The 20,700-nt window shown below is 40.6% G+C and overlaps 1 protein-coding gene across 1 annotated transcript in view; it reads right to left on the reverse strand.

The window, feature by feature from the left end:
* Positions 1-194: 194 nt before the first annotated feature.
* LOC141774559 (protein kinase C epsilon type-like) overlaps positions 195-20,700 on the reverse strand; it is a 54,377-nt gene continuing 33,871 nt past the window's right edge. The window contains exons 11-15 of the mRNA XM_074647309.1: positions 14,333-14,487; positions 5,057-5,195; positions 4,710-4,898; positions 2,924-3,070; positions 195-2,683 (exon numbers count right to left, since the gene is read on the reverse strand). Of these exons, the coding sequence (XP_074503410.1) occupies positions 2,537-2,683; positions 2,924-3,070; positions 4,710-4,898; positions 5,057-5,195; positions 14,333-14,487 (777 nt within the window). The 3' untranslated portion in view covers positions 195-2,536. The remainder of the gene's footprint in view (positions 2,684-2,923; positions 3,071-4,709; positions 4,899-5,056; positions 5,196-14,332; positions 14,488-20,700) is intronic.

A 20,700-nucleotide genomic window follows, 5' to 3' on the forward strand; every position in this document is an offset into this window, starting at 1 on the left:
CCCTTCATTTAATGGACAAACTAACATTAAATGAGAAATGTGTTTTGCAAGATTTTTAAGACATTTTCACTGAATTAAAAAAATATTCCTGGTTACTATAAAAGTACCAGCAGGGAGGAGTAGCGGATATAGACAGGAGATTCAGATGTAACAAAAAAAGTAGAAATAGAAATGATTCATCAAACAAACTGAAGTTTCTTTCTGACATCATGATATTTATATTTGTTTCAAAACTTAAAATACATCTTCACATCCTTTTAAAATACAGTACATTTGGCACGCAGCGTAAAAATGAAAAAATAAAACATCGAAGGGCATGAAAAGAAACAGCACAGGTCAGATGATACACAGATACACGGACACATGTTCACACAGTAACATTCTGCATACGACCAGAGGAAGATGAATGTCTCATACTGTGAGTAAAATACTGTCTTCACTGTTTGAGATCAACCTCATAACACGATTTAGCTTTAACTTGTTAAACTTTAATCTAAAGGGATTTGGAGCATTTGGAAATAGCATTTGGCGTTTAGCACTTCCTTTTGGGTCGGAGAGGAACAAACGGTTTGACATTTTTAAATTAAAGACAAAAACAAAGATGCAGCAAGAGAAAAAGAGAAATAATGGAAATGGAAACAAAGTTCGGCCTTCATCGCTGCTATATGTCTTTGATGTCGACTTGGAGTGTCTGGGCCTTTAAATTTGCAGACTACCTACGAAAGGTAATGCACTGTAATTCATGTATATCCCACAAAATCAATTTGTATCTCTTCCAGGAAGTATAAAGAGCAACAAACTCTGTGTAGGGAGGAGGTCGGGGTGGATGGGTGCGTCAAAAAACACCAGACTTTCAACCAGGAGACCGCAGTTCATGTCCCGTGTGAAACCAGAAGTCAACGTTGATTTATTTTTCACGCAACTTCCGTACTTCTATCTTCTTCCGACCGTGGAATAATGCCACGGGTGGGTTTACATTGGAGTTAGTTGAAAGCCCGGTTCGTCCCATACTGTCACTAAAGGGCGCCTCTGTGCGTCAGTTTCTGATGCCGAGGAGCGCTGACCAAGCGGCGGTATTCGACGAGTTGGGAGTGAGAACGTGTTGATGCGTAAGACATCATACGAACCGTTGTATTCCTACAGATACTGTATCTAACACATCTTACTTGCCCTTTTGAGGAAACGTGTGACATAATTATCACTTTTATGTGCCCTAAAACTAACAAAACAGTAGTTTTCTGTGTACCTGTCTGTGGATAAAGAGAAAGAAACAGGACGGGGAGAAGAAAACAACTAAACAAACAAACTAAAACTCTTTCAGAGTATTGCACATGAAATGTTCTTGAAGATGTTTGGATTCTTTTCAGTTCAGTCTCAAACCTGCAACACGTATTAACACCAGCTTATATAACCTCCATGAAGTGTTTCTGACTCGCTGCATCACATGAAACCTAAAGATTTCCAACTCGACAATCTGGTAAAAACAACATAAAGATGTCTTAAATTAAAAAATAAAACATAAAGAATCTCTCCACGTATGTACACACACACAGAACAAATACATTCAGCTGAACACATTCAGTCACACGTGTGAACACATTCACCTCTGTGAAGGCATTTCAAAGATCAAGTGGTCATTAAAGGGTTTAGAGGGCAGGTCCATTATTCTGTTTTATTACATTTTAGTTAAAGTACGTTTTATCATCAAAATGCTATTTTCCCTTCAAGCCCTTCTAAAACCTTTTTCCCCACATGGTTTCTGCATGATGACGCTGCTACATGTACAGTATATATATATACATCCTTACAGTCAGTGTATTAACGTCACAAACTGTAACCTTCTTTCTAATAAGAAAAGAACTGCTGAGATAAAACTAAAATTTCAAAATGTCAACATGGTGGGGCACCTTCTAAAGTTAACAATTAATAAGCCAGTTTGACTCTTAAATTTAAAATAAAGCGCTGACAAAACTCCTAATACCATCATGATTTCACCCGAAACAAATCCTGCATCTCTTTTTTTATAATGATTAAAGTACTTTTCAAGACCTTTTTTTTTTTTCTTTAAATACAATCATTGGTTCAATATTTTCATTCACATACAAGTTTAGGGAAGAAAAAAACATTCTTTAAACACGGAGACGGACACAAGATACAGCACATCATGTACAGAAAAGACCTTTCTAGAGGTACGCAGCTATGCATGCACGCTTGCACTCACATTATATCTCAGATACACACTGACAGCCCTGTGACCTTTACCAGGTATCTACTTCAAAACGACCCCTCTGCAAACTCAAGAGTTTGGTTTTACCTGCATCAGAAATACATCAAGTGAAGCAGCTTTTCTCACAGTATCTGACCTGCACTCACATGCTGCTTGAGCTCACAATGGACAAACAACAAGAGCACAGAAACCATAAAGAGAGCGAGAGATACTGATGGTCTGGTATAGTTCCTGGAGTGGTCAGAATCTGGGCAAAGTTCAGGAAGTCTCGTTCCAGAGGCTTCTTTAAATATAATAATGTGTGTGTGTCTAGGCCACAGTCTCGTCTCCGACGTAGGAGAATCCTTTAAACTCATCTTGGTTGATCTGCTTGACGATGCTGTCCTCCGTCGGCGTCAGGTTGGGTTCTTCACGTGTAAAGTCCTGGTCAAAGTTATTCACGTCCCTTTTGGTTTTCTGGGAGACAAACAACAAGGGAGACGGATTTCAGACCTGCGATGACTGCTGGTAGACAAGTCAGATTAAATGTTTAGCAACAAAGAAGATGTATAGTTAATGTTAATCATGAGAAGATTTTCTTTTCAGGTGCTGGTGGAGGAAAATACAACAAATGCTTAATTTAGCCTCCATTTCTTTCCCAGTTCAGCTCAGTTATCCGGTGTGTTTCTGTGAGTGTGAGTGTGTGTGTGAACTCACGATGCGTGGTTTGAACGGCGGTCTGATCTTCCTCTGCTCCAGCAGCGTCCAGTCGATCTCTCTGAAGAACACGTGGAGCTTAATGGCGTCCTCCAGACCCTGAGCCGCCACGCAGCCCAGACGCTTGTTAGGACTCTTCGTCATGAACTGAGAGACGACGGTAAACAATGAGAGGGTTGGGGGTAGAGAAATATTTGTTTTCTTTAGTGAGAGATATCTCATGATTTTGAATGATTTCCTCTTTAAATAATAAAAACTCTATTCACTTTTAAGGACTGAGATTAAACATGATGCAACACACGGGGGACTTTTAAAATAAACTACAAAAAAAATCACTTTCAAGTTCAGATACGTAAAGGACAAGACACTGCTGCCACTATGAGGCCTGAAAATGAGATGAGCAGCACGATATACCCAATGTTGATTACATTCTTACAACAGAATATTAGGGCCATTGGAGGTAAAAAAAATAAATTATAATAATGGAGTCGTGGAGGGGGATAATATTCTGAGAAGAAATTCATAATTTCCGCGATTAAAGTGGCAAATTTAGGAGAAAAAACTCACAAATTTGCGATATTATAAAGTCGGAAATTTACGAGAAACAAACTTGGACATTTTCTGAGATTAGAGGGGCAAATGTATGAGAAAAAACTCACAAATTTGCAAGATTATAACATCATAAATTTACAATAAATAAAGTTGGAAAGATAGTTTTATTTTTTTAAATCTTTTTACTTACACTGGTCCTACTATGCCGTTGTACATTCATATCCCAATTTGATATCTTATTTTTCACATGCTCCAAATATTGCGCCATTGCAGCGTTTTGTTTATGACTTATTTCTCTATTTTCCACTGAGTCCAGTCCTCTAGAGTTTTCCTACCCCACAGGTCCTGACAAAGCTTCAGTTGGGGGTCAACCATGTAACTCATTTACAAGATTTACGTATGAACTGGCAAAATTGGTCAAAGATACAGCCTGATAACAAATAAAGAATAAATTAATTTTCCTATTTTCAGACGTTATAATGTTTAATTCATCACAAAGACTTTAGATGATGGAAGTAATTCTGGGTGTTAGAAACATAAAATGCCTCCTTGGCCACGACATTTTCTGCCGGATTTTCTGAAACACTTGGAAGCTGGATGAGAGGTGAACAGGCTGCTCAGCCATCAGACTGAGCTGAGAAGGAGTCCTTCAGCTGGAAGACACAACGTCCAATCAGAGCCCAGAGTGCTGGTCATGTGACCGGTCAGAGTCCGAGACAGTGTCCAACATAAACACACACACTTTCCCACAAGGCTTTGCAGTCAACAGCCAAGGTAAACGCAAGGCTTGTGATGGAAAAAACTGGACAAACAAATAAACGAACGGACAAGTGGCATTACACACACACACACACACACACACACACACACACACACACACACACACACAAAGTAATGGATTAAAACACAGAGGAAATTGTCCAATGTTCTTTCAGTGGAGGGAACAAGGATCAACTTATGACGCCAAGAAAAAAAGCTGCATCCTCCCTCACATGAGACACTGAGAAAGAGACAAACACAAAACTAAGAGAAAGACAGAGAATGAAAAATTAAGACAAAAAGACAAGCTGAGGACAAGAGACAAAAGCAAAGAAACACAAGGGCTGATTCATGAATGGAAAGACATTAGCTGTGGATCTGTAACAGTCCATTGGTCCAGTACGGCTGGATATCAATCTCAATTTTTTCATAATGTTTCAATGCTCATAACAAAACGTCATAACAGCCAACTGACCGCTTTAAGAATGGACACCGCCTCCTTGCTGAGCCAGACCGGGTAGAGGACGTCGTCATGGAGGATGGACTCAAACAGGTCATCTTCGTTATCGGCTTCAAACGGTGGCTGTCCCGCCATCATCTCGTACATCAGCACCCCCAGAGCCCACCAGTCCACTGACGGGCCGTAATCCAGCTCTTGAAGGATCTAATCACACATAAAAATGCAGATACTTACAAACAGAGGCTAAAAAAGACTAAAATGTTCTTCTTTCATCTCAATCTTAGCAATGAAAAATAGAGTATCGTCAGTAAACAGTCGAACTTGGACAAATATATTCTGTGTTTATGTGGGTTTTTGGTCACCTCGGGTGCGATGTAATCTGGCGTCCCACAGAAGGTGGTGGTGGTGACTCCGTCGAGGATTCCCTCCTTGCACATCCCGAAGTCTGCCAGCTTACAGTGACCCTCCGCATCCAACAGGATGTTGTCAAGCTTCAGGTCTCTGCAGAGCCAGAGGGTTGTACAAGTGAAAGGAAAGATTAGCAAGGGGAAGATTTGGCAAAATACACTAATGCACACTGGAAGAACATCTCGACATTATCAAGACGTTGTTAGATATAGTGAGATTTCACACAAATAAACACACACAAAAGCTTTCAATTGAATAGTTAATATTTTCACATCGATTTGGAAAACAAGAATATGCTTTTTCGAGCTATTCAATTTAAGTGTTTCAGTTTATTTCAATGCCATCTTGTGCATGTTGTATGCTATCTTATGAAAAGTTATTCCTAATTTTTTGTGCGTTCTCCTATGAATGTTAAACAACACATGTCCATTTCTGCTCGTCACATGCACACAGTCTTTTCAAAATAAACTTTCATCTTCACAGGAAACAACTTGGTTAGGTTCAGGCAAAAAAACTACTTAGTTAGGTTTAGGAAAAGATGGTGGTTTGGGTTAAAATAACTACAGAAGTGACGTAACTTAAGTATGGAAGTTACATGACAAATAAGTCAACGTTCGGGTTAAACTAACTACGAAAAAGGCCTTACTTTACGGAAGTAACGTGACAAATTAATCAGCTTTTGGGCTAAAATAACGACAGACGTGGTGTTACTTAAGTACGGCGTTCACTGGGCGAAAGTCTGGTGTTTTTTGGACCGACCCATCCATTGTGAACTTCCTGGTTCATGATTACGTGGCTTACATACAAATTGATTTCCTGGGATACATACAAATTACAATTTGTAATTTACAATAACATTGATCCACAAGGTTTTACATAATTCTAAGATGTAGTGAGCTTGTCTCTGAGGAAGATGGAAGGGGAAAAAGCCTGAGAAAAGAGAGAAAGTTGAGGGTTGAATGGAAGAGAAGGAGAGGTGGAGGGGGAACAGTGAGAGAGATAAGAGAAGCAGTGTTGAGAGATGGCAGGGTTGGTCATGAATGCTGCGGCTCTGAACTTGATGGTTGATCGCCACAAAAATGTCAACATCTCCTGGATGTAGCCGATGCAGCCATTCAGCCCGAGGTGTTTTCAAAAATACAGCCGCCCTGACAAGCCGGGGAGGAGATGGAGTGAGTGTGTTTCTGAAGTCAAGAGCTTATGCAACTGTCCTTTTTTAGCATGCTCCCAAAATAAAAGAGGCAGCTTAACAATCCTGTTTGAGAGCTGCTGTTCTTTTCTGTCCCAACCCATGCCTTGCTCTCACAGGATATCGATTGCACTACAGAAGGTTGTGAGGAAAATGGACAGAGAACGCAAAAGAGCTGCTGATTATGTACTACCATTACTAGGCTGCATTCACACCGAATCTGGCATTGTGGCGATTAGTGCAGGGTCGTGCGGCGGTGTTTAATTATTAATGGTTCGTTAACACCAAGCCACTGAACGTCAATTAACGTCTTTTGTTCCCTCATGGCTGCGTTGTACAGCTCTGGATTGCCGGGCAATAACGCCGTGGGTGGGTTTACATTGGAGTTAGTTGAAAGCCCGGTTCGTCACATACTGTTGCTAAAGGGTGACTCCGTGCGTTAGTTTCCGATGCCGAGGGGCGCTGACCAAACTGCGGTAATTGACAAGTTCGTGAGTGAGAACGGGTTGGATTGGCCACCGCAGCATGACGTCGGGTTTCTCCAAAAGCTGATTCTGTTTCATCTTTTCGCCACAGGCCGCTGTGGTTTCCCCTGATTTACAGACGTCCCCTCACAGACTCATTGTCGTTTTTGTACAAAATGGAGGCAGAGCTACCACCGCGCCACCTAGCGACTGTTGTCAAAAACGCACCAGAGATTTGTTTCTTTGCTTCTAGACTATTTCTGCAGACCAGATCCACTTTTTCCGTTCTTACCTTTCACAATAAAAGCCCTAGACCTATAATATTTGCAGGCGAGTATTTCGCACTACCTGTTTATTCATTACGCCCCTGGTGTGTAAAGAGTCTCTCTGGGTAAGTATATTTTGTATTTTTTGCACCCTCAACCAAGTAAATTTCCTTTTTCCGACAAGTTATAGTGAATAAGAACTTTAAAAACTTAAACTTGAACACGTTTGCCTCGCCTACATACATTTTAAATTGGAATATTTCCTGAATTGCTGCGGTTGCGGCAGGTATCTGGATGTCGTGCAAAGTTAATCCATGAGCGGTACGCTAATGTGCCTCAAGTCACAGGGAAAAATAACATGACATGTCAGATGCAGTGGAGCTTGACAGTTGGCTTCGAACCAGGTTTCTACTGAACGGTTCATGTGTGGGTCATCATGAACAATCCTGAAGTTTTAGTGTTTTTAAGCTCACAAAAGCCAAAAACTTGACTCCAATTTTCACTCAAGACATGTGATATGAAGTCTATATATATCAGCTTCCAGTAAAGTGTTTTCAGATCAGATTGATTCAATGATTGATGTTGAATGCAGTTAATGTGTGTTTTTAACCTTGGTTACGTTTGCAGAAGTACGTTTGGTTTGATTGATGTGAACTCTGCATGAAATCCTAAACTCAGCTCTCCGACACAACCACAGTGCTGTTCTGTATCTGGAGCCATACGTCTTGCTAAAAGGCACATTGACGGCCTCATGTTGAGGCAGGAAAGAGCAGCACTTGTTCTGTGTTTCCCCGGACGAAAAATTAACCTGGCGACTGGCTGCCTGTTTACATATCTCACCTCCGGGCGACTCGCGGCGAATTAAATCTGAATTGCGCGCCTGCAGCAGGGCAGAAAAATAGCATCTGAATTTAATGCATTTGTGATTGAATTCAAATGGCTGCTGACGCTAATCTCTGTATTACACATCACCTCGCTGCAGGAAAATCCAATATTAAGTGGCTGCAGGTGTTCAGCTGCTCTAATGGAATGATATTTATTAATGTGAAGATGTCTTGTGGTGGTTTTACAGGATGAGAAGGAGCTAATAATCTGTGTTGCACAGCAAGGAATGGGCAACATTTTCATAATCTTTCATTTTTGTTATATTCGTTATTTATTTCAAAATCAGTTTTCTTCATTCTTTGATGCTTTGATTATCTGCACAAATCTTCTAGTTCTAGTATTTTTATTTATATGATTCCTTGTTGATACAGAGTTATGAATATTAACGTATATTCAGAGCGCTTGAATTGGAATTAAAAAAAGGTTTCTGTGAACCAGCAACTGATTTGTCTGGTTTATTAAGATGAATGACCAGTAAGGCAGCAGGATTATATTAGGTTTTCATTTCCAGACACAATTCTCTTTGTATCTCAAAACAAAAATTTCAGATTTAAAAAAAAAAAATCCACGGACGCTACAAAGAAGATGTGTTGTGTTTTATTGCTTAAACAACACATTATCTGTGTTTGAGTTGTTGTTCCGACTAGAGGGGGTGTTCAAGTGAAGCTTCCCAGTCGGGAACTAATGTTTCTGCAGCACAAATGCCCTATCTCGCAATGTTAATGAAAGTGAAACATAATGTACTGTATGTACAAACAGACAAACTGAGCCAAAAACATTCTAGTACATTCTCTGACTTTTAGTGGTTACGGAGCGCCAGGCCGTACCGGCACTTACTGAACCCTACTGAACCCTATTGAACCCTACTCAACCCTATTCAACCCTATTCAAGCCTACTGAACCCTACTGAACCCTACTCAACCCTATTCAAGCCTACTGAACCCTTCTGAACCCTACTGAACCCTATTCAACCGTATTCAACCCTACTGAACCCTACTCAACCCTACTGACCCCTACTTAACCCTACTCAACCCTACTCAACCCTACTCAACCCTACTGAACCCTACTCAACCCTACTGAACCCTACTGAACCCTACTCAACCCTATTCAACCGTATTCAACCATACTGAACCCTACTGAACCCTACTCAACCTTACTGAACCCTAGTGACCCCTACTGACCCCTATTCAATCCTACTGAACCCTACTGAACCCTACTGAACCCTACTGACCCCGGATCAGTGTGACACTGTGTTCCTATCGTCAGGGAAATAATTATCACCTTTATATGTTTATGTTAGAAAAGCTTTAATATCGCCAAAGAAATCCTGTCAATAAACAGGAGGAGTTCTCACAAACTCACACACACACACATACACACACACACACACGCACACACACACACACACACACACACACACACACACACACACACACACACACACACACACACACACACACACACACACACACACACACACACACACACACACGAGGCAATCAGGCTCAATTGAGAGCATTTCCTGTTTCATGTAAATCCTGAGTGATTTTTCCATTACGTCGTCAGCGACAACCCCTGTGCTCTGAGACAGCTGACCCCCCCTTCCCATCATCCCCCCCCTCTTCTGTGTGACCAAACACAATATATGTATACATTTACACAAAGCAGCATATTTCTCCACTTCCATGTTGATAAGACTATTAAATACTTGACAAATCTCCCTTTAAGGTTAATTTAGAACAGATAAAAAATGTGCGAGAGAGGATCAGGTAGCTCGGTCAACTCAACCATTATGAATGAGCATGCAGTGTGTGTGTGTGTGTGTGTGTGTGTGTGTGTGTGTGTGTGTGTGTGCGTGTGTGTGTGTGTGTGTGCGTGTGTTGTCCCTGCCAACCTCTGACAGTTTAATATTCACTATCAAAACAGCTTGACTGAGAAAACAAAGACTGCTCCATTAATCATAATGTTTAGAGACGCCAACTGGAGTCAGTCAGAATCTGCTGCTTTCTGGAGTTGAACAGGAATTTAAAAAAATAAAATACTAAGATGATTTATCTTTTACATGGGATCGTCACTTCTTTAGGGTCGGTGGCCAACCAGTCAAGAAACGTTATCAATTCATAATTTTATCCTGTTAGACATTTGTGCGAAATTGTCATAATCAGCATATGAATTCTTGAGTTATGGCATAAAGCGAGTTTTGTGAGGTCACAGTGACCTTTGACCACCAAAATCTCATCAGTTCATCCTTCTCCTACTAATCCTACTCCGTCTGAGTGAACGTTTGTGCCAAACGTCACAAAATCCCCTCCAGGCGTTCATGCTCTCTTCCCGTCTCTACATACAGACAACCCAAAAACATAATGCCTCCGGCCATATCGGTCGGCACAGAGGCATAAAAATGATAATAATTACGCAGCCGGCGGAGGGGGCTAATAGTCATAGAAACAACTCTGAATTTCCGAGATCAGAGTCGTAAATTTCCCCTCCCACACACTATTTTTCATTAACATGGTTTTGTACTCCACTATTTGTTTTTTTCTCATAAATGTATGCTTTTATAATCTCACAAATTTGTGAAATTTCCTTTTGCCAATTTGCCACTTTAATCTCAGAGAATATCCAAGTGTTTTTCTCGTAAATGTATGACTTTAATTTCAGAATATTCCCCCCCTACCTCGGCTCCATAATTGTTGTTTTTTTACCTGCAAAGGCCCTGATACGCCGTCGAAGCTGGGCCAATTAACAATGAAGTTCATTAGAGTCCTCCACCCAAACTCCGTCTGAACATGGATATAAATTTGAGGGTCATGTGATCGCATTGTGTTTATTTATGTTTCGGTAGATCATGAAGATGCTAGATCGCTCTTAATTCATGTAGAAAATGTTTGTTTATTGTCATAACTATACTATGTAAGTAACAGCTGAATAGACCGCTTCTCTGTGGAGCACTGAATGTATATTTATGGTGAGATTATGCACCACACTGAGCACATAGGTGGAGTCTGAGAAGTTCCTATGGACGTCATGTGTTTTTTCCTGCTATGAAAATCAATCATCGTTGAATTTATTGCAAGTGGCATAAATCCAAACAGAAGCCAGCCTTAAAAACAGAGGCCGGGGTCCGTCAGAGGTGTTTCTGCTAATAAGACACTATTTACAGCCACCTTTCACATTTCACGTCTACGTGAGCAGCGTTGGACTCAGAGACAGACTTTGGGTGGAGTTTCACTTTAAAACCTGGTTCTGGAGCCAAAACCAACAAAAAACAAACACAAAACAGTAATGCTGCGGAGCTTTTGGCTTCGACCCTGATGACTGATTTGGATTCAATTGTGCCAACCCAGAGAAACACATGCACTGTGATTATAATCCCCCTTCATTATTAACATCAGTGTAACAGAAACAGTGTGAAACAATGAGTCCGGCAGGCACCAGCAGGACTGGAGGCTCTGACATCGTGGAGCCAAAATAACTAAATAACAAGGCAGGATGGGAGGACGTCATTATATCAACGTTTACTGATTTTATCCTGGCAGGCTTCAAATCTTGTTTGTGTTTCAATTTATGTCAGTTTTAAGTGTTTTTAATTACATTTTGTCCAAATATTCATATCCACACCTAAACTGTATTTCTTTGTTTTAGATATGTGTGCTTTATATGTTATCTACATAGACTGTATATAAGGAGTGGACATAGTCACCATGACGTGACTGGTTTGTGGAATATTTTTAAGCTGTGAGTTCAGCATTTTAGCCTTGGTTTTTAGCCGTCGCAATTTTGGTTTTTGGTCGTCTCCAGCTTGTTTTTTGGTCGTCTCCAGCTTGTTTTTTGGTCGTCTCCAGCTTGTTTTTTTGCAGTCTTTTGGCCGTTGTCATCTTGGTTTTTGGGCCGTCTCCATTTTCACAACCAGCATTTTTTTGGGGGGAAAATTTGAGGCTCTTTGAACTGTACTATTTACTTGATGCCAAAAATGAATTGCAACACACTGGAGTTTGGTTTCTTTCCAGCGGCTGGATTAAAGGGGATAAAGTCTTTGATTGGCGTTGGGCAAGTTGTTACTGTTTGTGTTGGGTTACCTGATTTGGTCATTATTCATGCTGTCTAACTGGCAATATTCTGATCAGATAAAACAAAATAAGACTTTATCAAACCCTCGGGGGGGAAAATGTTGTTGTAGAAACAAGTCAGATAGAGTCACATTAAGTTTAAGGCCAGTTTCAGCTGTTCCAGTTTTCTTGATGATGAGTTTCCATCACCCTCCCTGTGTTTGCTCTTACACAGGTTGGTGAGGAGAAAACATCGGAATCACAGTTATTTCTGGGAGCAAACAGCCTGAAGCTGCAGCGAGTCTCCGTCCATCACAATGGTGTTATGATTCCAGCAGCCGTGTGTTTGCTATCGGCCGACAATGATATTATTACTGAGGAGTCCAGATAATCGTACCTGAAGCTGGAGGACAGCGAGTTCATCTTCCAGGGTCAACGGGTTTGAGTTTCATAACCAAAGAAAATATTTAATCTGAACAGAAGTTGTTTTTCAGTGTGATTGAACACAACAGCTCTTTGTGTTCAGATGAGCTCTTCTGTCAGTTTCCTGAAGGATTTAAACAACTACAGAGAAACGCTGGAGCAAACCGACTGACCAACAGATTAACAGACATCACCGCACTCTACTGTAGCTAAACATCACAGCAGCAGCCAGGCGCAACCTGCAACAAGTTCAAGGTTATTACCACGAAAATAGCCCATCATCTGACATTATCCCTAACATAATGTTCTGTAATGTTCCTGTATTTTATTTGGACCACTGGCTTCATGATACTAACCATCTTACAACTTTATCAGCTAATGTTATGAAGCAACCAACGACAGATCCACGCTGATTTTTCCATTACGTCCTCAGCGACAACCCCTGTGCTCTGTGACAGCTGACCCCCCATTCCCATCATCCCCCCTCCCAGTCTTTTGGCCGTCTCTATCTTGTCTTTTTGCAGTCTTTTGGTCGTCGCCATCTTGGTTTTTGGGCCGTCTCAAAACCAACATTTCTTGGGGGGAAAATTTGAGGCTCTTTAAACTGTTCTATTTACTTAATGCCAAAAATGAATTGCAACACACAGTTTGGTTTCTTTCCAGCAGCTGGATTAAAGGGAATAAAGTCTTTGATTCAACAGCTCTTTGTGTTCAGATGAGCTCTTCTGTCAGTTTTCTGAAAGATTTATACAACAACTACAGAGAAACGCTGGAGCAAACTTTTGACCGACTGACCGACAGATTAACAGACATCGCCTCACTCTACTGTAGCTAAAAATCACAGCCAGGCGCAACCTGAAACAAGTTCAAGGTTATCGCCACAAAAATAGCCCATCATCGGACATTATCCCTAACATAATGTTCTGTAATGTTCCTGTATTTTATTTGGACCATTGGTTTCATGATACTAACTAGCTTACTACTTTATCAGCTAATGTTATGAAGCAACTAACGACAGATCCATGCTGCATAGCTACTGTAAGTTACAGCAAGCTGGCCAACCATAGCTTAAGCACTCAAGACAGTATTTTGCTACTTAAGCTGCACACTGTTGGCGCATAAACGTCATCTTCTTTGGATTTTCCTGGCAAAACGGAGTCCTTAACATAGAAATCAGTCCGCAGGCTGTTGTTAGAGGCAACCGAGAAAGTCGAGGAAGGTCTCCGTTTTTATAGTTAAGTTACAATCCGTACAAACATAAAGCGTTTACAACACGTAAATTGTTACATATAGTACCTTTAAAAGAATACTTCACCCATAAAAATGAAAATATCAATTACTGGCCCCTTGTTACCTTGAAATCCTGAAAAAAACATTGTTTCCTCTTATGCCTCCACGATTTCCACTGAGAAAGGTTTTGATGAATTGAAGTAAATGTGTGCGGCGTTTAACAGCAGCAAAACTATATCAAAACACCTGTTTACAAACTCTCACACAACTAGGCAGAATTATCCAATCTGGATGCTCACTACTTCCCAAACACATGCTTCTACCTAAAAAACTTCAGATTCATCCGTGCAACTCTGGACCAATCTGAAGTGTTTTAAATGTGGAGGCAAAGTTTTCTTCCAGAATTCAAGGTAAGACGGGGTGAGTCACTGATATACAGATGGCCATTCTGTGGGTGAAGTATTCCTTTAAAGTTTATTTTCTCTTCTCCCTTATAGGGCGGTAATGGAGACGCATATCTCAGTTGGAAGCTGTAAATCAAATAAGCACAGTGGTCATGATTCACAGTGAAGAGACGGAGTCGGAGCTAAAACTCAAATGTGCTGAACTGAAGGTGCAAAAGTGCAGCAGAATATCGTTACACCCACTTTAATGTGTCAAATGTAAATGCACGTGTCTTGCACGGTGACCCGTTGATAGATGCTGACGTGGTTGTCACGGTTACCTGTACACAACTCCGTGCCGGTGCAGGAACATCAGAGCGGACGTGACCTCGGCAGCGTAAAAACGAGATCTGGCCTCGTCGAACTTCCTCGAGCGTTGAATCTGAAACATGAGGTCGCCTCCGTTAACGTACTCCATGACGAAGAACAAGCGGTCCTGAAGAGGCAGAGAGAGACAAAGATGCATTTAATGAGCGTATACAACTTGGACAAACTTTGGATTTTATGTCTCACAACATACACGGCTATGCGGCCGACATGGATTGTCTCCACTTCTTGTCACATACACAGTCTATACGGCGCCCTCTGAGCTCTATTCTCTTGGTATGAAAATGGCCTCCTTCCTGAATTCCAGCACGCTTTCTTCATATAGGAAATAAGGGGGTGGGGGTTGGGGGGGGTTGTGATATAAACAGCTCTGTATATAAGAAACCAGGATCAGTCCCTCTGAGCCGCTGTATGTTCATCTCCTTCTCACATGCATCCTCTCTCAGCATTAAACCCTGAATCACACTCTGGTGTTAGTGAGCCGCTGTCTGTAGTCTGGAGCATCATTAAACCAGATAATGCTCGCAGTCACAAGAGCTTTGGAAATATGTTATCGTTGATAAACTTTTATTTAACCTTTATAAAAAGTGTCAGTTTCTATTTCAATGCATCTATTATTGTTAGTGTTGTATGTTTTTTAGGGCTGTCAAAGTTAACGCGATAATGACGCATAAACGCAAAATCGTTTGAACGCCACTAATTTCTTTAACACATTAACACAATCAATCTTTCAGAGGTTGTAGTGGCTCAGTTTTAAAACTAGAGTGAAGATACTGGTATCATATGAAACTAGAAAAACCTAAAGAGTCCATTGGCACCAACCACGTCATACTAGCTTAATAACACTCCAAACTTACACTACATTTTTGCGAGGAAAAACTGTCATGGCCATTTTCAAAGGGGTGCCTTGACCTTTGACCTCCAGATCAGTGAATGTAAATGGGTTCTATGGGTACCCACGAGTCTCCCCTTTACAGACATGCCCACTTTATGATGATCACATGCAGTTTGGGGGCAAGTCATAGTCAAGTCAGCACACTGACACACTGACAGCTGTTGTTGCCTGTTGGGCTGCAGTTTGCCATGTTATGATTGGAGCATATTGTTTTATGCTAAATGCAGTACCTGTGAGGGTTTCTGGATCAATATCTGTCATTGTTTTGTGTTGTTAATTGATTAACAATAATAAATATATACATACATTTGCATAAAACAGCATATTTGTCCACTCCCATGTTGATAAGAGTATTAAATACTTGACAAATCTGCCTTTAGTTACATGTTAAACAGATAAAAAATGTGATAAATGTATGATTAATCATGATTCAATATTTAATCGATTGACAGCCGTAATGCTTTTATAGTGGACTTTGAGTCTGTCAATAAAGATTAACTTACTAACTAACTAACTGTTGTCACAAAGACCGACACAGGAAATCTTTCCTGCCTAAAACAATAACCCTGTACCACACCTCACCTCTGACTAACAGTGAACTCTTAGCTGTAGAGTTTCTGTCTCAACCAGACTCCATCCTGTTTTAGTCTGTAATAACCTTGCACATGAGGAATTTGCCTCATTTCATTTTTTATTTTAAAACAAAACATTGTAACTTGCACACTTTGCTAATGTATATAGGGGGTTAATCTATCTTTATATGTTAAGCTAGTTGTAGTAGTCGGGTATATTTATAGTGTATTCTAATAATCTTTATATTGTGTATTCTATAGATATAAACTGGGGAAAAAAAGGTCGGAAATTTGTGTTTGGTGGATTATTTCTCTGTTGTTACAATGCTAATTGTCATTATATTTTACATCGTTGGAAAGCCTGTTTATTTACCTTCACAATGATGTCCAGCTTGTAAGGATCATGCATTTGTGGGATGAGCAGCACAGCTGATTATGTGGGTAGCGCCCAAGAAAGATTTGCCAAAATGCTCTGCCAATGGTAAACAGTTCTGTTGGTATTGTCTCTTGTTTTGAGTTGTTGGACCTGAAGGTGTCGTGCACATCCACATTTTTTAAACTGTAAGGACGCTGATGGGCGGAGAAAAATAGAGAACTTTGAGGAGAAACAGAGTATAAAAGACGTTTCCTCGTCACGATTCCACATCTGCTCACATCTGTGCGACGGTCCTTGTGGACAGTATGACCGAAGCTTTAGGGACGGAGCAGCAGGGAAGCAGGTGGTTTCCCAAACAGACAGAGTTTCAGTTAACTAAACATTAAGAAGCATGACACACTCAACCTTCTGGGTAACGTTTCTTCACGTCATAAACAAGGATATATTCCTGTGATCCTGAAACTTTCTTCCTGCTTTTCCTCTGGAGAAAACAATACACCCAAAGGTGACTAACACAAACCACGGGACAGGCCCGGTCACATTGACTTCCTCTTGACTGTTTTACAGCGTCATTTGTAAGCAGCTACACAAAAGATGCAAAATGTCATCATAATTTAAAACAAAGCTGAATTTAACATACTTGAGCCATATGAAACTATTTTCTATCACGTTATTTTAGATCAGGGGTCAGCAACCTTTAATATCAAAAACTAAAACAAAACTGTCTGGGGCCGCAAAACATTTGAGCACTGTGATGAAGGTAACGCAGTTTATAGTCTAAGTATATAGTATATAAGTCTAATGCAGTGAGGACCAAAGAGACAATGTACGACGGAGTATTAGGGCCACATTGAGGGGGAAAAACAGCTGAGATTTCCAGAATAAAGTCATAATATTACAAGAAAAAAAAGTTGTAATATTACAAGAATAAAGTCCTAATTTTACGATTAAGAATAAAATAACATGCACAATTACTTCTTTATAATATTATGACTTTATTCTCAAAATCTCAGATTTTTTTTTTCCCTCAATGTGGCCCTAATACTCCATCGTACGATAGACCTACAACAATGATAAATAAAAATGAAAATGTAAACAAAAAACAGTTATTCATTTCCATTTTCATAAATCCACAGAGAGCCACTGGAGAGGAGCTAAAGAGCCGCATGTGGCTCCGGAGCTGCAGGTTCGGACTCCTGTTTTACACCAATATGTTCTCACAACTAACAAACCCTTTATTTTTTTTACATTTTTCCCCAAATTAAAATCTGTCCACGTCGCTGCATGAACCTCATCAGGACCGTTGTTCTGTGAGGTGTCATGAGGACAGAGATTATTCTCTTCTAATCGATTAGTTGGAGTGAAGTCAGCTGCTGTGCTGCCGGAGAACTCGGAGGCCGATCGGACTGCGTTCACACTGTTTTTAAATCTGACCTGGGGCTCTTTGTTTCCGCTCCAGTATCAGTTTAAAGGGGCCTCAGGATCGGCGCTTACATAAGTGGCCGCCGATCCACCTCCGACAGCTCTCTCTCTCTCTCTCTCTCTGTCTCTCTGTCTCTCTCTGTCTCTCTGTCTCTCTCTCTCTCTCTCTCTCTCTGTCTCTCTCTCTCTCTCTCTGTCTCTCTCTCTCTCTGTCTCTCTGTCTCTCTGTCTCTCTCTGTCTCTCTGTCTCTCTGTCTCTCTCTGTCTCTCTGTCTCTCTCTCTCTCTCTCTATCTCTGTCTCTCTCTCTCTCTCTCTCTCTCTCTCTGTCTCTCTGTCTCTCTCTGTCTCTCTGTCTCTCTCTCTCTCTCTCTGTCTCTCTCTCTCTCTCTCTCTCTCTGTCTCTCTCTCTCTCTCTCTCTCTCTCTCTCTTTCTGTCTCTCTCTCTCTGTCTCTCTCTCTCTCTCTGTCTCTCTCTCTCTGTCTCTTTAAAGGGACTTTAAACAGGATGTCGAAATAGTTTGTTTAAATGTACCCAGAGTCCCGGCTGGTCCCACCCAATCAAACGTGAATCAACATTTCCTGAGTGTAATTACAAATGTACAGATACACACACACACACACACACACACACACACACACACACACACACACACACACACACACACACTGTTCTATAGGTGCACACCCAGATGATCCCCCGATGGTTATCGGAACGCTGTGTGATTAAACGTGTGCCCTCTCTGCCACCCTGCTGTAATCTATACGTACAACAAGTCTCAACATGCAGCTTATGTAAAACCAAAACTATGAACTCACTCACACACACACACAACCTTGTACTTCTATCTTTGTGAGGACAATCAATGTTTACATGCACACTAATATCCCACTATTATTCAGAAAAAGACAACATATAGTGAATGTGATCTGGGTCATGTAAACAGCATATTCTGTTTGGATATTCTGTATGGAGCATTTTCAGATGAAGTGGCGTGTGATCTGCTGATAGTATTCAGGTTTTAGGAGCATTCTGTGGACACAGCACATTCTGTAGTTCATTCACTGTCAGCAAAGAATGTATATTGTGAGGGTTTCTGGACAATATGTGTCATTGTTTTGTGTTGTTAATTGATTTCCAGTAATAAATATATACATACATTTGCATAAAGCAGCATATTTTTCCACTCCCATGTTGATAAGAGTATTAAATACTCGACAAATCTCCCTTTAAGGTATATTTTGAACAGATAAATAAATGTGTGATTATTTTGTGATTAGTCGTGATTGAATATTTGCATCGACTGACAGCCCTAGTATAAATGTCCTTGAGTAAATTAAGGTATTTAATCTTCCCGTCTGCACTTATACAACAAAGAACAAACATCTGCATTTGATTTTTTAGACGTCACAGACTTCATCTCAGAACATGAACTCCCTTCATCAAGATAAAGAACAGCACGTGGGGGTTTGAACTTTTGTCCATGTACAAAAACAAAAACAGTGAATTGCTGTCCTACTTTTCTGGGAACATTAGCAGCCATTACCGTTTGGCTGCTGGTCATTACCACACAGAGCCGTCCCAGTCGACATGCACTCAGTGATTTCATTCAACTGAACCTGGAGCTCGGAGTTAGGTCGGGTTCAGATCCGTCATATAACGGGAGCTTCATCACAAAGCGTTCCTTGTAAACGCTGCCGCAGTAACCGTCCACACAGATGAATCACTCCTTCACAGTGTATTTTGTGGTGTTTGCCTTTAAGAGGAGGGCAGACTTTCTCTTTTTTCCCCATGATAATTGCAGCAGGAAAGGATTGTAATTGGGGGGACAGAGTGTATTGTGTGTGTGGCCCTGGAAGCAGATCAAGAATGCTTGTCTTTAAAAAAGAAGCAGTTGAATCCAACTTGTGTCCCGACGCTGAGCAGCCTCTCGCTCTCGATGACGTCGTCCACAACGTGCAGAATTAAACCAGCGGGGGAGTTCATCAAAAGATCTTCTTGGTTCTGCTTTTTAGAGAAAGTTTTACCCTCCTGAGTTCCCGTCTATGATGCTGATTAGTATCAATGCACATGTATAGTGTATAGACTGCTCAAAAGACAGCAGTGATACAGGGGAATATTATTGACAGAAGTCATAGAAGCTGCAGCTAATTTATGCTGTTAACCCTCTGAGACCCACAATAGACCCGTTTCTGTCTGTTTTAGGAGGGTACATGTAGATGTCACATAGAAGTGGTGTACATCATCTGAAAGCTGGGAACCTGAAGATTAATATAATATGCAGCACAGCAGCGCTGTGTCAAGTTGTTCTAGTCATTAATCAGAAATAAACATGAATTAATAAATTAAGTTGCTGCAGCAATTTTTGGGTTGATACCATTTGTTACACAGATTTGGTGCTAAATTTAGGCATTTTTTTACCACTTGAGAATTGATAAAAATGATCAATAATCCTTCCAAAACACCACATTAAGACACCAAGACCTTGAGGAACACCATAGAAAAAGTCATATTATGATTCGGGATCAAAAACTTTTGACATTTGGAGATTTCTGCAAAAATTGCATTTTTTGGCGATTGGACGGCGAGCACTTCTGTTGTGTAAACTGCTCAGAAACCCCTTACTGTCAATCTATCTAGGAAAGCCGTCCATCCTCTGAATGCTCTAGGTCTTTAGTTTGTGGCTGTAAAGTTTCATAAGGCTGTGATTATCCTAGAGGTCACCACAGGTCATTTTATACAATGTGGTCACGTTTTTTAAAAGAATGGTCTCACTATAATGAAATGTCTCCTATGGGGACTAACATCATCACACATGAATACAGTTGCTCATTGGATCCACAAGAGTCTCAGCTTTACAGTGATACCCAATTTATGTAATTCAAGACTGTTTAGGGACCCCGGTATGCAGAAATATTCAAATACACCATTTTAGAATAGGAGAAAATAACACATTTAAACTGCATTAAAGAAATACTGCATTGGGTTATAATGAAGTGGGCATGTCTGTAAAGGGGAGACTCGTGGGTACCCATATAACCCATTTACATTCACACA

The sequence above is a fragment of the Sebastes fasciatus genome, chromosome 9 (genome assembly GCF_043250625.1).
Source record: "Sebastes fasciatus isolate fSebFas1 chromosome 9, fSebFas1.pri, whole genome shotgun sequence".
Lineage (NCBI taxonomy): Eukaryota > Metazoa > Chordata > Actinopteri > Perciformes > Sebastidae > Sebastes > Sebastes fasciatus.